General features: G+C 58.6%; 4 protein-coding genes across 7 annotated transcripts; 2 read left to right on the top strand and 2 right to left on the bottom strand.

Moving 5' to 3' along the window:
• The first annotated feature begins 1 nt into the window (after position 1).
• Positions 2-2,625, top strand: MTG1 (mitochondrial ribosome associated GTPase 1). Its single transcript, XM_067000651.1, has 11 exons — positions 2-140; positions 208-274; positions 498-600; positions 683-763; positions 956-1,012; positions 1,251-1,341; positions 1,428-1,489; positions 1,715-1,811; positions 2,018-2,099; positions 2,190-2,302; positions 2,421-2,625. Exons 1-11 carry the CDS (start codon positions 2-4, stop codon positions 2,516-2,518), a joined length of 990 nt encoding a protein of 329 aa, XP_066856752.1. The 3' UTR covers positions 2,519-2,625.
• Positions 2,626-2,914: 289 nt separating this feature from the next.
• Positions 2,915-4,032, bottom strand: SPRN (shadow of prion protein). The gene is made up of 2 exons (XM_067000657.1): positions 3,917-4,032; positions 2,915-3,525 (listed from the first exon to the last, which is right to left on the bottom strand). The coding sequence occupies exon 2, from the start codon at positions 3,513-3,515 to the stop codon at positions 3,129-3,131; it is 387 nt and encodes a 128-aa protein (XP_066856758.1). The 5' UTR covers positions 3,516-3,525; positions 3,917-4,032; the 3' UTR covers positions 2,915-3,128.
• Positions 4,010-5,756, top strand: ECHS1 (enoyl-CoA hydratase, short chain 1). Its single transcript, XM_067000652.1, has 8 exons — positions 4,010-4,173; positions 4,331-4,528; positions 4,605-4,732; positions 4,806-4,905; positions 4,989-5,093; positions 5,169-5,288; positions 5,366-5,433; positions 5,525-5,756. Exons 1-8 carry the CDS (start codon positions 4,044-4,046, stop codon positions 5,588-5,590), a joined length of 915 nt encoding a protein of 304 aa, XP_066856753.1. The 5' UTR covers positions 4,010-4,043; the 3' UTR covers positions 5,591-5,756.
• A 348-nt stretch (positions 5,757-6,104) lies between these two features.
• On the bottom strand, positions 6,105-15,104 carry ZNF511 (zinc finger protein 511). Of its 4 annotated transcripts, none has more exons than XM_067000654.1 (10): positions 14,945-15,104; positions 14,791-14,864; positions 14,019-14,220; positions 13,685-13,809; positions 12,617-12,802; positions 12,190-12,283; positions 6,814-10,685; positions 6,675-6,733; positions 6,432-6,499; positions 6,105-6,356 (listed from the first exon to the last, which is right to left on the bottom strand). In XM_067000654.1, the coding sequence occupies exons 1-7, from the start codon at positions 15,077-15,079 to the stop codon at positions 10,608-10,610; spliced, it is 894 nt and encodes a 297-aa protein (XP_066856755.1). In that variant the 5' UTR covers positions 15,080-15,104; the 3' UTR covers positions 6,105-6,356; positions 6,432-6,499; positions 6,675-6,733; positions 6,814-10,607. The 4 variants fall into 4 exon arrangements, with proteins under 4 accessions (XP_066856755.1, XP_066856754.1, XP_066856756.1 ...); XM_067000653.1 differs by having other exon boundaries at positions 6,435-6,499; XM_067000655.1 differs by having other exon boundaries at positions 6,462-6,499.

The following is a 15,104-nucleotide window of genomic DNA, read 5'->3' as shown; positions in this document are numbered from 1 at the left end:
CATGACGGGGTGGGCGGGAGCGCTGAGAGCGGCCGCCGCCGCCGCGGGCGGGCCTCGCTCGGGGCCCGGCGCCTTCCGGGCTCGTTTCGACTTCGGCGGCCGCGACGTGGCCTCCTGGTTCCCCGGGCACATGGCCAAAGGTGAGGGCCCGGCGGCGGGCGAGCCCCTCCGCGGGCGTCCCGCCGCTCACCCGGCGCTGCGTTCCAGGGCTGCGGCAGATGCGGGGCTCCCTGCGGCGCGCCGACTGCCTCGTCGAGGTGCACGACGCTCGCATATCCTCCGCCACGGCACCCTCCCCGGCACCTCGCCCCGTGTCCTATCGCCCCCCGCTGCCCTGGCCCAAGTCCCTTAACCCTCCCCCCCCCCCCCCCACTGTACAAGCCCTGTAACCCCCAAACTGGCCCCCGGACCCTCCTCTCCCCCCCCAGCCCTTCTGTTTTCCCCGGTATCTGCCCCCACTGCCAGCACACGGTCGTTCACCTTAGCAGCGTGCACATCCCGCTGTCAGGCCGTAACCCCATGCTGCAGGAGGCACTGGGCATCCGCCCACACGTTCTGGTTCTGAACAAGATGGACCTGGCCGACCCTCGCCAGCAGCCGGTGAGCACAAGGGGTGCTGGAGCTGGCCAGGGTCCTGTGGGGCCACTGCAGGACGGTGCCAGGAGTGCCTCTGTCTCCACAGAGAGTCCTGGAGCAGCTGAAGCAGCAGGGATGTTTGCACGTTGTCTTTGCTGATTGCCAGCGGGACAACAATGTCAAGAAGGTAACGGGACAGCAGCCCCAGTGTGGCTCCCCGCTGCGCCATGCTGTGGGGAGGTGACATGTAGTAGCATGCCTGGTGACCAGCATCGCTGGTTCACGGCATCCCACGCCTCCAAGGTTGGCTCCAGTTGGCCAAGGTGCCCCATCCTCTCCTTGGCCCCAAGTGAGAGCCCTTCTCCCCGCTTCCCTGCAGATTGTCCCCCTGGTTGCCAAGCTCATCGACAGCAGCCCCCGCTACCACAGGGCCGAGGTAAGAAGAGACAAGACTGCAAGCACGTGTGCAATGTCACTCTGGGCCTGCGGTCTCAGTGCGGCACCAGCAAGTGGGTGACCAGGGAATCAGGGCTGCAGGCACCTCCCTCTCCCGCTGAGGAGAGGGTGCTGCACGCCTGGAAGTGCCGGCGAACACTGGGCTGCTTCTGTGTGGCTGCTGAGGTGTAGCTGGCTGGTAACCGGCTTCTGCCTGCGTGTATCCTCCTTGCTTCCAGAACGCCGAGTACAGCATCATGGTGATCGGTGTGCCCAACGTGGGCAAGTCGTCACTCATCAACTCGCTGCGGAGGCTGCACCTCAGAAAGGGTATTTCTCTGGCGTGGGAAGGAGGCACTGGCATTGCCGTGCCGAGGCAAGTCACTTGTTTCCCTCACTCTCTCCTTTCCCCAAAGGAAAAGCCACCGCAGTCGGTGGCGAGCCGGGTGTCACCAAGGCAGTGCTGACCAGAATTCAGGTACTGTCCATTTTCTCCCTGCCAGCTGGGTGAGTGCTGGCCTTGGGGAAGGGCCTGTGCACTTGCTGTCCTCAGAAGCCTGTCAAGGTACCCCGTTACTTTGCAGCAAGACTCCAATGAAGAGCTCAGCTTGTTAGTGGTGTCACCACCCCTGCCTGAGCCTGTGTTGCTAATTACTGGGCCACGTGTCCCTGCCTGTGTAACAGCCCCGCCGTCCCACTGCAGGTCTGTGAGACGCCCCTCATGTATCTGGTGGACACTCCTGGAGTGCTGCCCCTGAAGTTGGGGGACGTGGAGACAGGCATGAAGCTGGCACTGTGTGGTAAGATGCATTCAGGGCCTGAGCTGGCGCTGGCCACTGGGCAGAGCAGCGCCATTGTCCACAGCCAACGCTTGAGGGCTTTGTGTCTGGCCTAGTGTCCACAGGCCACGCATGGGTGCAGGGAGAGGTGACAGGGCTGGGAGCGGGGCTGCCGTAGCGCAGAGCTGAGGCAGGCTGAAGGTGCTGGGACTTGCCCTCTCTTCCAGGAGCTATCCGCGACCACCTGGTCGGGGAGGACATCATGGCTGACTACCTGCTGTACACGCTGAACAGGCAGCAGCAATTTGGGTGAGCATGGCGCGGAGATGGGGAGGAGCCGGAGGCACCCTGAGGCGCAGCCACGTGCCGGGCCGGGTGGCAGCCACGTCCTTCTGGCAGGTACGTGCAGCACTATGGGCTGCCTGAGGCCAGTGACGACATTGGGCATGTGCTGAAGCATGTGGCGCTCATCCTGGGCAAGACGCAGAAGGTGAAGGTGCTCACGGGAACAGGTGAGTGTGGGGCACTCTATGGTCCTTGGGTTTCGGGGGGTTGTAGGGCTGTGGACTCTGCTGAGGGCTTGCACCAGCCTCTGGCACCTTCCTTCATGTCCGCTGCCTCCTTCTCCAGGGAATGTCAACGTGACGATGCTCAACTACTCAGCTGCTGCTTATGAGTTCCTGCGTGCCTTCCGTGCCGGACGCCTGGGCAAGGTGACGCTGGACTGAGGGATGGGGTCAGCGTGGGCTCACCAAGGGGCGCAGAGATCTCAGCAGCAGCAGCAGGGAGGCGGACCCTGGCAGCATGGGGGTATGATTAAAGCGGCTTTTGTTGATCTATGCCTTGCTGGAACTTGTGTGGCTGGGGGGGGCGGGGGTGGGTTGTGCCATGGGCACTGCCCTGTATTGTTGCTGTGGGGGATCAGGTGCCTCAGGGATGGCTGTGGCCACCCCGCAAGGACTGGGGGAAGAGGGTGCCTCCAGCAGAAACCAAACACTGCAGTCGCAACCTCCAGCCCCAGATAAAACCACTGTGGCCCTGGAACAGGGGCTTCGGCTGCCCCATGGCGCTCAGCTTGTGCCACCCATCCCGTATTCCGTGCTTGGGCCGCAGCCAGTCACGTGTACTTTCTGCCTGGCTTTATTGCTGCGCTGTCACTGCCGAAACATCGAGAATCCAACGTGCGAAGGGGTGGTACAAACAGGGGCACCTGAGGCGGTGGGGCTCAGCATTGGCGCATCGAGGCCGTGAGCCCGGGGCTCTGTGGGGTCCTGCCCCACAGCGGGGGCACCTCTGGCCAGGTACAGGTGTCTGGTCCTCGTTGGGGGGTGGGCAGGATCAGGCCACCAAGCGGTGCAGGAGGGCAGCGAGCGGGCAGAGCCAGGAGGCGACCTGGCCCCACGCCGCCCAGCCCGGGGCCACCGAGGTCCACGCGCCGGCCGTCCCGTTGCCCTCGCGGTACTCAATGCCGTCGTCAGGCCCGCCGGCCAGCCGGGCTCGCTGCAGCGCGGCCCCCGCCGCTGCCCCGCCAGCCGCCGCCGCCGCCGCGACGCGCAGGGCCCCGCCGTAGCGGGGCAGGGCCCTCGGCCGGCTGCGGGCAGCCCCCCGCGCCCTGCCCCGTGCGGACCCGCGGGCGCCCCCGCGCCCACCCTTGCCGGCGGCCACGTCGCAGAAGGCGGCGGCGAGCAGCATCAGCGTCCAGCACCACGCCACGCGCCGCCTCATCCCGCGGGACCTGCGCACAGGGAGGGCCGGGCTGCGAGCACGTGCAGAGCGTGCCGGGGTTGCGCGCGCGCCCTCGCTCACGCGACGCTCGAGGGGCGTGCGGGCGTACCACGCGCAGCAGCGCACGGGGTGCGTGCCCGCGCGCCCCGCTGAGTCCTGCACGTGCGTGCGCGCGCACGGGCAGCGCGCACCCTCCGGCGCGCCCACGTGCGGACTGGCGCTCGGCCCCGAGGGGCGGCTGCCGGCACCGCCGCGCGGGCCGCGTGCCCGCGCCCAGATCACGCCCGCGGGTGCGCGCTCCCCGCTCCTTCCCCCCCCCCCGCGCGTCGCCGCCGTGCACCGCCGCGGCCGCGCGCTTCCACGCACGCGCGCGATCGCTCCCGCCCGCGCCCCGCGCTCACCGGGCCCGGGGCCGCCGCCGGTTCCGCTCCGCTCCGCGGCGTGGGGCGGGGCCGCGCCGGCCAACGGGCGCTCGGCGGGGGCGGGGGGTGTGGCCTCGGCCGCCGTCCGCCGCCGCGCTCCGCTGCCATGGCCGCCGCCGTGCGCGCGCTGCTCCGCCCCGCCGCCGTCGCCCGCCGCCTGCTCGGCCCCGGCCCCGGCCCCGTCCCGCTCCCGCCGGGCCGGCCCCTGCCGGCGGCGCGGGGCTGCAGCAGCGCCGGTGAGCCGGGCACCGGGAGCGCCCCGCGGGGCGAGGGGGCGCCGCGCCGGCCGAAGGTCGCCTCGAAATGGCGGCGGGCGGCGCGGCGCTGGGAGCGGGGCGGGGGGCGCGGGGTTGCCGCCGACGGCGGCGTGACCGGTTACGGGGCCGCGGGCAGGGCCCCCCTTCCAGTTCCTGCAGGTGCAGAAGGCGGGGGCCAAGGGCAGCGTGGGCCTGATCCGGCTGCAGCGGCCGCAGGCGCTGAACGCCCTCTGCGAGGGGCTGATGGCGGAGCTGCGGCGGGCGCTCGACGCCTTCGAGGCCGACGCGCAGGTGGGCGCCATCGTCATCACCGGCAGCGACAAGGCCTTCGCAGGTAGCGCCGCCGCCCGCCTCCCCGCCCTGCTCGCCTCGGGGTCCCCGCGCCCCGACCGCCCCTGCTCCCGTTGCAGCCGGCGCCGACATCAAGGAGATGCAGGGCAAAAGCTTCCAGCAGTGCTACGGCGGCGCCTTCCTGGCCGGCTGGGACCGGGTGGCCACCGTCCGGAAGCCCACTATCGCCGCTGTCAACGGCTACGCCGTGAGTGTCCCTGTGTCCCCGCGTGCCCTCCGCCACACGCCCCGCGCCCACGCTAACCCTGCTGTGTGGCCAGCTGGGCGGCGGGTGTGAGCTGGCCATGATGTGCGACATCATCTACGCTGGGGAGACGGCGCAGTTCGGGCAGCCCGAAATCCTGCTGGGGACGATCCCAGGTGAGCGCGGGTCACGCAGCCCCCTCGACAGGGCAGGGACAGCTGGGGGTCCCCGCCCGCTGTGCCTAGCACCCCTTCCCCAGGCGCTGGCGGGACGCAGAGGCTAACCAGGGCGGTGGGGAAGTCGCTGGCCATGGAGATGGTGCTCACTGGGGATCGGATCTCGGCGGCGGAGGCCAAGGCAGCAGGTAGGGATGTGGGTGAGGCCAGCATCACGGCGACACTCCCCCAACCCTGCTGCTAGCTCCCTGCTTGTCCCCTAGGTCTCGTCAGCAAGGTCTTCCCCGTGGACAAGCTGCTGGACGCGGCCATCAGCTGTGCTGAGAAGATTGCCGGCAACTCCAAGCTGGTGGTGGCTATGGCAAAGGAATCTGTCAACGCTGGTATGGGTTTTTAGGGGTAGGGGGCACCGTGGGAGGTGCTGGCTGCACGGTGTCCCCATCTTCTCCCCCTGTCCCAGCCTTTGAGACAACACTGGCGGAGGGGAACAGGACAGAGAAGCGGCTCTTCTACGCCACCTTTGCCACCGTGAGCGTGGGGCCGGCCCTGGGTGCATTGTGCGGGTGGAGCAGGGCCACGGCCTCCCTCCCCCCCCCCCCAACCTCTACTCTTCCGCTAGGATGACCGCAAGGAAGGGATGACGGCGTTTGTGGAAAAGCGCAAAGCGAACTTCACTGACAGCTGAGCTGCGATGGCACAGGTGTCGGCTGCCGTTTGTCACCCGTGTGCCTCAGCTGGGCGTACACCCTGCCCCCAGCACCACATCACCCTGCTTACCTCTGCGCTGGGCAAGGCGATCCCTGTCAGAGAGTTCGACATCGCTATTAAAAGGCTTTCCTGGTGCTGCCGCAGCATCCGTGTCCTTGCTGGTAGCCAGGCAGGGGCCCGCCCAAGCTGGGAAGTGTTGGGGTTTGCTGAGATCCCCACACCGCACCGGGGTGATGGGCTGAGCCCCCTCCCAGCCTGTCGAGGTTCCCCAAAACTGAGAATTTTGGGGCTGTGCTGTGGTACAGAATCATAGGATCATTAAGGTTGGAAAAGACCTCCACGATCATCTGATCCAGCTGTCCCGCTACCACCAATATTACCCACTAAACCCACATGCCCCTAAGTACCACATCCAACCTTTCCTTAAACACCCCCGGATGGTATAGAACTGTAGAACTGTGCTCCTGGCAGAAACGAGGAGACAACCAGGATAAGGAGTGCGGAGAGGTTTTACTGGGGGGTTACTGGGGAGGGCAGAGCCTCTCGTCTGCAGCCCGGGCAGGGCCACAGTCCCACTCAGCCATGGTAGAGGTGGTCGCGGTCCTTCTCAGGGCCGTTCTGCACCTCCATGGACAGAGCCAGGGGTTTCCCGAGGTCAGCAGGCTCCTCGGCCTCGGCCTCCGCTACAGAGTGGTAGAGGTGGTCGCGGTCCTCCTCCGGTCCCGCCTGGACTTGGGGTGACCCTGCAGGGGGGAGCAGAGGTTGTAAGTGGCCAAGGCGGTGGCACAAGGCCTGGGCGCTGCCAGGACAGACAATGCTACCTGCTCCAGCATCCTTGGCCCATTCACCTTCTTCTGGTGGCTCCACCGCTCTTCGACCCAGGAGGCTGGAAGGGAGAGCAGAGGCAGCATGTGGGGCAGCGGGGCTGGCAAATCGCACGCAGCGAGAGCAGTGCATTCCCCCTGAGGTGCCTTATGCTTGGGGGTGTTGTTTTGCCTGCTGCTTTTCCCAGCCAGATCCATCGCCACCCCCCTGAACAGCGGTGCCATGATATTTCTTACATTTCCTTCACCAGATCCAGCTTCACGTCCACATCCTCCCCAACGGGGCCGTCGAGAGCCTGCAGGAGAGAGGGGGGCACGCATGAGGGCAGTGGCTCCTCGCATCAGGGTTCCTTGCACCGCAGAGGCTCAGGCTCACCTGGGTGCCCCCGGGGGCCAGCAGGAGGAGAGCGGTGCCCAGCAGGACGGCCGCGCCGCACAGAGCCATGGCTGCCTCTGCCCGCGCCTGGCCTTCGCCCCGCACTTTGTCCTCAGGTGCGGTGCAGCCACGTGTCCCCTGGTGCTCCGTGGGGAAGCAGTGCCGGTGCACCCTGCCCTGCACTGCTGCACCTGCACACCTGCACACTGGGGCACATGCACTTCACCATGTGCCACTGCAGCTGCACCCCGCCGTGCACTACTGGGCTTTGCTGCGCAGGCGGGTGAGCAGTACAGAAGGGGGTCGTCGGTGTTTTAAGAAAGGAATTGGCCACCAGCAGGGCATTGAGATGGTCCGTCCCAGCACACAGTGGTGCGGTGTGGGCCTGTGTTTTGTGGCTCGCACCCCAAGCCCCAGGGAGGTGATGGTGGACGTGCTGCATTTTGTCCACGTTATTCCAAGTGCTGCACATGGCTTCAGTGGCTACAGCACTGCCAGGACTGCTGCCACTGTAATGGCTGAGCTAGCAGCTGCTGGGGCCTGGAGCAGTGCATGAGGCTGCGAGTGTGTGGGCATTTCCTCAGCAGCACCTCCTGCACGTGACAGAGCTTCCTGCTCACCTTGTGCCTGAATCCCAGCGGGATTTTGGTGCCATCTCCCACCTGTTGCAGCAGGATGGTGCTGGTGGGCGCCAGCAGCAGGCGAGTAGCAGGTGAGCAGCAGGCAATCCTGCCATTTTAGTGCATTGGGTGGAAGTGGTGAATCTGGGGCTTGTCCTCTGCTCTGACCCTCGGGTACAGCTTGTGAATGAGGCAGAATAACTGGGAGGAGAAAAAGCCTAGAGCTGGCTGCTTTTTCCTTTGTTGGGTTTTTGTTTTCTTTTCTTTTCATTTTCTGGGGCATAAAACCTCTGCAGCAAGCCAAAGCTGCTCAACCACCTCCTCTTCTTGCAGTGCTGGACTTGGGCAGTGCTGGAGCCAGAGACAGCACCTCCAAGATTCATAGAATAGAATCACAGAATGGTTTGGGTTGGAAGGAACCTTAAAGCCCATCCGGTTCCAAACCCTGCCACAGGCAGGGGCACCTCCTATTAGACCAAGGTTGCCCAGAGCCCCATCCAACCTGGCCTTGGGCACTGCTGGGGTAGAGCATCCACAGCCTCTCTGGGCAGCCTGGGACAGTGTCTTGCCACCCTCACAGTGAAGAATTTCTTCCTACTATCTAACCTAAACCTACGCTCGGTTTAAAGCCATTCCCCCTTGTCCTGTCACTACGCCCCCTGACAAAGAGCCCCTCTCCAGCTTTCCTGTAGCCCCCGTTAGGCACTGGAATGCTGCTATCAGGTCTCTCTGGAGCCTTTTCTACTCCAGGCTGAACAATCCCAGCTCCCTCAGCCTGTCTTCACAAGGAGAGGTGCTCCAGCCTCTTGATCGTCCTCGTGGCTTCCTCTGGACCCTCTCCGACAGGTCCCTCCTTTGCTGGCTGCTCCTGAACTGCAGCTGGGGCCTCACGAGACCTGTCTTCTGCAGCACAGGGCTCCCGGGCTGGCGAAGTAGGGGGAGCTGGAAAGATCTCCGTCTTTGAAGGCTGCAAGACCTCAGGGTGGCACCCGCCCACATCTCAAGTCCACTGATGGCTCCAGTGACTGGAGACAGCCCTGCAGGCCTGGCATCCCCAGCAGCAGCACTGCCAGGGAGGAGCGAGCTGGGGGCGAGGGATGGAAGAACCAAGCTCCAAGAGCCACCAGCCACAGGGTAGTGTGCCACCAGAGACATGCCAGGGATGCCAAAGCTAAGCGGGGGTCACACCACATGCCCTTCACTTCCTTGCTTGAAATAAAGTTTTCTCAACGGCACCAGCCACCCAGGAAAGGCTGGCCCCTGGACTTTGCAAAAAGCTGATCCCCCCCCCAAAAGAGGCAGCAATGAACCCAGAGTCTGTGACTATGATTTTTACTTATATTTTTAAGACCAAGGGTGGACACTCAGGCACTTAAGAGTCTGGGAAAAAATGAAGAAAGATGTTTCCAGATGGAAGCTTCAGAGCTAAACATACAATGGGGAGCACTGAGCAGCAGACTTGGTTTCTCCCGTGTGATCTTCATACCTCAGCGCACCCGAGCCTGCAGGCTCAGGGACTTAACATTTTCAATTATCTCAGCGTGGAAATATCTCATTAGGGGCTTCCTGCTTTGGGACGTGCTTTTTTTGATGGCCTGCCTCTGCTGCTGGAGGCCCCAGGGCAGTGCATGGTGCCTGCTGCACTGCTGAAGTTGTGGGTGGTGGCAGGCACCAGATGTGGGGTGGCATCCCTCCTTCTGTAATATCCTCCATCCCATTTGTCCCTCCCAGCACCTGTGCTTCCCTCTGCACAGCCTTCACTCTGTCCCTGCCCTCCCTTTCCACATTTCCCTCCAACCCTCCACTCTACTCAGCTCCAGTGGGTTTGTTGGCCAGGGACTGCTGTAGCTGAGGAGCAAGGATTAAAGCTGGACAAACCAGCTGTTTTAAACAGAATGAAACATTTTAAAACTCACAAGGAAATCACTTATGTCCCTTTAAAAATTGCTCTCTGCTCCTATTTGCAAGAAGTTTTCAAAGACTTTTTTTGCCCTTTGTTCCTTCTAGAGAGGAGAGAAGGAAAAAAAGCAATTACAGATCCTAAGCTTCTTGGATAAACGCCATACCAGCGACCTCCTGTGATTTTTTTTTCTTTATGGTTGGAAAAATCATCTCCATCATCAATTGATTTTGGAGTTATTTGGGGCAAAGGCCAAAGGTTCCTTCTGTCTTTCTGGCTCCACCTGCATTGCAAGACAGCACCTTTACTCTCACCTCCACATTGCAGTGCTCTGCTGCAGGCTGGAACTTTTTGCTAGCAACTGGTGACAAGAAACCAAAGTTCACCCCACCCCATGTCCATATGCTGTCAGCAGGGCTGTTTGCACCATGATCTTTCAATAATGCTAGAAAACGTCAGACAAAAAGTAAGCTAGACTGTGAAAGTGTTGTGCCTTGTTATCTAGGGGCTTTCAGACATACTCTGCTCAGTACACTGAAGGCAAGACTGCAGAAGATACAGGTATGGCAAATATAATGTTTTTTCTGCATGCATGGTTTCACGCAGGAGCAGCGCAGCCCTAAGCCACTCCAACAGCCCTTCTCAGACACTGCTCCATACAAACACAGTCCTCACCTGCAGGTGAGTAAGGCTGGTAGGGGAATGTGATACTCATCCAGCAGGCCAGCTGATGGGGCTGGGAGGATGCAGGCGTTTCCTAGAAGAGGGCATACAGTGGATGTTTCTCTGTGTTACCCCTGCTGCATTTTTGGCAGCGATTAAGTCTGTGCAATTTGTGTGACTGTCTGGAGCTCAGAAAATCATTTACCAAGATCAGGCAAGGTATGTCTAGAAAGCTGCTACTACCCAGAGGAGTCCTGCTGCTGCTGAGACACAACAACTCAGCAGCACAGAGGCAGACAAATTTATCTGTAGTTTGGATTTGGGGGTATCAGAGAAGAGAGGTTTGTGGCTCATGGAGGATGAACATAAGCATGGCTCTGCTCAGAAATCCTCTCAAAGGGATGAGGTACGCAGACACAAAGGGACTGTAGCAAAGCACCTCCCAAGATATTTATGCATCCCAAACCGCACAACCCCTGTTGTCTCCTTTCCACTTTCCTGTAAGGGAGTGGATCCTTGCATGTGACTGCAAATATTCCTGCATGGCCACGGCACCATCGATAATGTTTGCTGGTGGTGGCAGCTGGTGTCTTTTCATCTTGTGACTATCTCTAGTGCTTCAGACTTTCTTCCTTGGGCCTTTGAATCCCCGGGTGGCACCTTGCCCGAAGCAAATTGTGGATGGGACCCTGGAAAGAGAGACATCTGTTAACATGCATTTGTGAGATCTTTGCTCTTTGTGTATCGGCAGAGGTCCTGCTGTGACCATTCAATTATCAGGAACGGTCATGCTTTAAAATGAGAAGCTGGCTTAGCCCAAGAATGCAAGGCAACGGTGCTGGAGTTGAATGAGTTAAGTGATCTTTATTTGATATCAGTGCAGAACTGACTGCTGCACAGAGTAAGACTTGAAGCACAGGGCTCAGCTGCAGCCTGTGTTAGGAAGTCTTGCAGAAACAGTCACTTATTTCAGCTTTTGCCAGCACATTAAGCACTGCAGGAGCTCTGTAGGATACAAGTTGCTAGTGCAAAGGTCTGGCTGCACACTGATTCGCTTGGACAAGCTCTCAGTATGCTTATAGCCAGCCTGTTTCCCAACACCCATGCCCATCCCTTAACACCCCACCTCCCACAGGATCACTGGGATGTTTTATGCCTTGCGTTATTTCCAGCACCCAGGATGGGAAAAGTAAGGTATCACAGACACCAAAGCAAAATTTCTAAATCGCCAAAGCCTATTTCAAAATATGGGGGAAATACTGTCTTCTTTTCCATTTGTTCTGCACATTTCATTTATGTGCTGGAGGGCTCTCCTCTCTCTTCACAAGCAGGTACAAGCTGTTACAAAATGTATTATGCCACTGGGCAATTAGAGTGTTTTTTTTTGTGGAGGTGTATGATTGTGAAGAGCAGAAGCAACAGTAAAAGTGAGGCCTTTCAGCAAAGCCTCTTATGACCAGGAGCATCATGTCAAATTCAAGACAGCTTTTCTTCCTTGCTTATAACCTGTTACTCCTGAAAAAGCAGTCGAGTTTAAAATGTCACTCTGTCAGCCAGTTAGCATCACCTTAACCCCATGGAATGGGGTTAAGCCACAGTTTTCTGTCACATAGACCATTACATGCTACTGTCAAAAGCAGACCCAGTAGGCTGTAGCATGTTGGTGAGCACTTTCAGACTTGGTTTCACAACTTAGAGTTGTGAAACAGCATAATTTCACAGACAAAGCAAAGTGCAAATGCCAATGAAAGTGCAAGGGAGCTGAGGTCCCTGTGTGGCACTCTGGCACAGTTGTGGGCACACCACGCTTCTTCCAGACTGCGAGCCTGTCTCAGATGCAGCAAACTCAGAACAAAGTATCCCTTTGCTAGCTGGAATAGTATAAGGAAAACCTGGAACTATTGGTGCCGAGACCAGGATACTTGAACTATATTGACCATTAACACTGTTACTAAAATGTCAATAATCCAGGTGCTGTGAAGAGGGTGACACACTGCTTCAGTGACCTTTGGATCATATCACATGCTGCTACTGTGTGTAGATTTTACAGTAAGTGATAAAGGTGATTTGAAATCAAGTCAAGGCAGTATTAGCCTGTTCAGATTCAATTTTCTGTAATGCTTTTATCTAAAAAACAGAAAATACAGCAATGCTGATCTGGCCTTGGAAAAGGTAAGTAGGGTGTTCACCTACTTTATTTATACCTTGTCCTGTGACTGCATGGGAGTCCAGAAAGCTACAGCCAAACACACCAGCTTGGCCCGGGGTCAGCTGGGATGGGAAAGTGCTACAAAGCAGGACGGAAACTTGTTTGAATACTTTAGGGCTTAGACTCCAACAGAATTACCTTCAGACCCATGCCATTCTGCAGTACTCTGGGAAGAGATCATGGGCTGGCAGAGTAACAGAAACAACTTGCTAACAAGGCTTTCACAGCATACACACACTTTTTATTCCTTATGCTTTTCTCTTTTTTAAAAAGGGCTTTTAAAAAATAAACGGAAATATTACCTCTTTTATCTTCAATACAGAGACACCCTGAGCTGTGTTGCAGTATGAAATTAAGATGGTACGGTTCCAACCCTGGAAATTTTTGCCTGTGAAGGCAAGTGGTACAGACCTGGATTTATAGAGTCGTTTCTCTGGCACTGAAGGGCTGGGGCTGGCTGCAGGCTGAGGGATCTCCATGCTCTCACTGGGCCCTACTTCCATGGGGTCCACTTGGAATTGCTCCGAAGTCTCCATGCTGACATCCATTGGCACACTTGCACCCTGCTGTGTGGGACAGCTCATGTGCTTGGTGCCACTGCAGAGACAAAATTTTGTATCCTTTCTCAGCAGATGCCATGTGAGCCCAGAGCAAAGGAAACAAAAGGTATTTCATGATGAAGTTATAAAGCAGGTCAAGTCAGACTTTTGTGAGTTATTGCATGAAAGACATTTGGCTACACAAAACACCCACAGAGGTCATAAAGCTGCTTGAGAGCTAAGCAAAAGTATTTAGCACTGCTGCGTTATAGCACACAGCTTAGTCCCTAAGTTTTATTCTTCTATCCATAAAGCATAACTTATTCACAGGCTTGATTCCCAGCTTAGCTTGGACAGGACCTCTGAAGGCCTTTAGTCCAATCCTCTGCCTCAAACAGGATTTACTGTGTGACTGGAGCAGGTCACCCAAGCAAGCGCTGAAAGACTCCATAGACCCAGGCTCCCTGTCCCTTTGGGCACCCATCACATGGCTGCACCCCCATGGCAGGAAAGGAATTTTCTCTTCACCCCATCATCCAGGTCACTGACGATGGTTTTAAGCAATATCAGTCCCTGTGTTAATCCCTGTAGTAAATGCAGCGCTCGAAATGAGCAGCCAGCTGGGAAAACCATCCACTAAATTTACAAAGGCTCCCTATGCTCTACTCACACTTTTCTGAGTGGAATATCTCAAAGAGCTGCAGATAAAGCAGGAAACATGCAAAAGGTGACGCAGAGAGACGTTGGACTTTGCATTTAAACTCGAGAAAGCATGAGAGAACTAAGACACACTTCAACATTAAGATAAGGCAGAAAACTTAATTTCTGAGTCTTATAAGGTAAAAACTTGCTTACTCTGGAAAGGGAGCAAACCAGCAGAGAAGCACAACACTACCTCTACGTGGGAAAGCCAGTTGTGATACTGCAATTCAGCAGTTACCTCTTCACTTTCTTTGGTTTACCAAATCGGAAGTCAGCAGGATAAAGGTGAACGGTGACCAAGTGATCCTTTCTGTCTTTGCTGCTCTTGAATTTCTCTGTACAGCCTTCTACCAAGCACTTGTACTGAAAGACAGGAAAAAAGGACATCACTGGCAAAGGCAACGTATGGGGGATGCAGGATCATTTTGGTGGGTTCCCCTCCTCCTTCATAATGTCTGAATGGAGCAAAACTAGAAGTTAATGTGGCTTTCCCAGTCTTACTGCCTTGCCAGCCTCCCGCCACACACAGGACAACTGCCACTTCCACAGGACTCATCCAGTGGAAGACTCACCATGTTCTGTTTCTCGGCCATTATTTGGAAGAGTGAGTCATGCCACTCCAAGATGTGGATATCCAAGAGATGCCCTGAAGGAAAGGAGCGCTTGCAGAAGGAGCAGACATTCCTGTGCAGCGTGTTGTAGTGGTGCTCATAGCCCTCCAGGGTGTCAAAGACCTGGGAGCACCCAGAGATGTGACAACAGAATTCAGACACCCTGCGAGGAAATGAGGACATCAACAGTATGTTACAGCCATACTCAATATATAAATTAGTGCCTTAATGTAAGCTGCACGTATCTCTTTAGAAGATTTTATTTAACTGTGTCCTTTTTAAGAAGAAAGGGGAGAAGAAGAATTGCGGCCTGCAGCTCCCTCACGGGGAGCAGAGGGGCAGGCGCTGAGCTCTGCTCTCTGGGGACAGCGACAGGACCCGAGGGAACGGCATGGAGCTGGGACAGGGGAGGGTCCGGCCGGTGTTAGGGAAAGGTTCTGCACCCAGAGGCGGTCGGGCACTGGGACAGGCGCCCCAAGGACTGGGCACAGCACCGAGCCTGACAGAGCTGAAGGAGCGTTTGGACACCGCTCTCAGACACAGGGCTTGGGTGGTGCTGTGTGGAGCCAGGAGCTGGGCTCGGTGATCCCTGCGGGACCCTGCCAGCTCGGGGTACTCGATGACTTCTTCGCGAGCAATCCGTAAACCAGACGAAAAGACGCGACGGAGTTAGGGCCGTAACGGTGCCGCCCGCTGGGGTCCCCTGTCGGCTGCCACAACCCCAGCACCGAACCTGGGTCTCTCCGCCTCCTCGGCCCGGCCCGTGAGGGCGTCCCGCAGGTACAGGTGCCTCTGCACGTCGCCGTCCTGCAAGAGGAGAGGCGAGCTGGGGGCTGCCCGCGGCCGCGCCGCTGCCCCCCGCCCCGCCTCGCCCCGCTCCGCCTCACCTCCAGCAGCGGGTGCTGCGGGCCCAGGCGCAGGCGGCGCGGGGCGAAGGAGAAGGGCGGCCGCGGCGGAGCCCGGCGGGGCGGCGGGGCCGGGGGCGGCGGGGGCCGCTCCCGCAGGCGGCCGAGCAGCGCCATGGGGCCGGGCCGGGCAGCGCGCAGG

Source organism: Anser cygnoides, chromosome 7 (assembly GCF_040182565.1).
Source record: "Anser cygnoides isolate HZ-2024a breed goose chromosome 7, Taihu_goose_T2T_genome, whole genome shotgun sequence".
In the NCBI taxonomy this organism is placed as follows: Eukaryota; Metazoa; Chordata; class Aves; order Anseriformes; family Anatidae; genus Anser; species Anser cygnoides.
The sequence above is the reverse complement of the archived record's forward strand: the minus strand, read 5'-3'. Positions and strand labels throughout refer to the sequence as shown.

Bases quoted from the DNA above. Each gene is read 5' to 3' on its own strand.
- MTG1 (XM_067000651.1), top strand. From the start codon at position 2: ATGACGGGGTGGGCGGGAGCGCTGAGAGCGGCCGCCGCCGCCGCGGGC. The intron at 1,013-1,250 runs GTAAGAAGAGAC...CCTTGCTTCCAG, and splicing joins CCCGCTACCACAGGGCCGAG to AACGCCGAGTACAGCATCAT. The intron at 1,490-1,714 runs GTACTGTCCATT...GTCCCACTGCAG, and splicing joins CAGTGCTGACCAGAATTCAG to GTCTGTGAGACGCCCCTCAT.
- SPRN (XM_067000657.1), bottom strand. From the start codon at position 3,515: ATGAGGCGGCGCGTGGCGTGGTGCTGGACGCTGATGCTGCTCGCCGCC.
- ECHS1 (XM_067000652.1), top strand. From the start codon at position 4,044: ATGGCCGCCGCCGTGCGCGCGCTGCTCCGCCCCGCCGCCGTCGCCCGC. The intron at 4,529-4,604 runs GTAGCGCCGCCG...CTCCCGTTGCAG, and splicing joins CAGCGACAAGGCCTTCGCAG to CCGGCGCCGACATCAAGGAG. The intron at 5,289-5,365 runs GTATGGGTTTTT...CCCCTGTCCCAG, and splicing joins AAAGGAATCTGTCAACGCTG to CCTTTGAGACAACACTGGCG.
- ZNF511 (XM_067000654.1), bottom strand. From the start codon at position 15,079: ATGGCGCTGCTCGGCCGCCTGCGGGAGCGGCCCCCGCCGCCCCCGGCC. The intron at 13,810-14,018 runs GTGAGTCTTCCA...CCTGTCTTTCAG, and splicing joins TGGCCGAGAAACAGAACATG to TACAAGTGCTTGGTAGAAGG. The intron at 12,803-13,684 runs GTAACTGCTGAA...TTGTCTCTGCAG, and splicing joins AAACCAAAGAAAGTGAAGAG to TGGCACCAAGCACATGAGCT.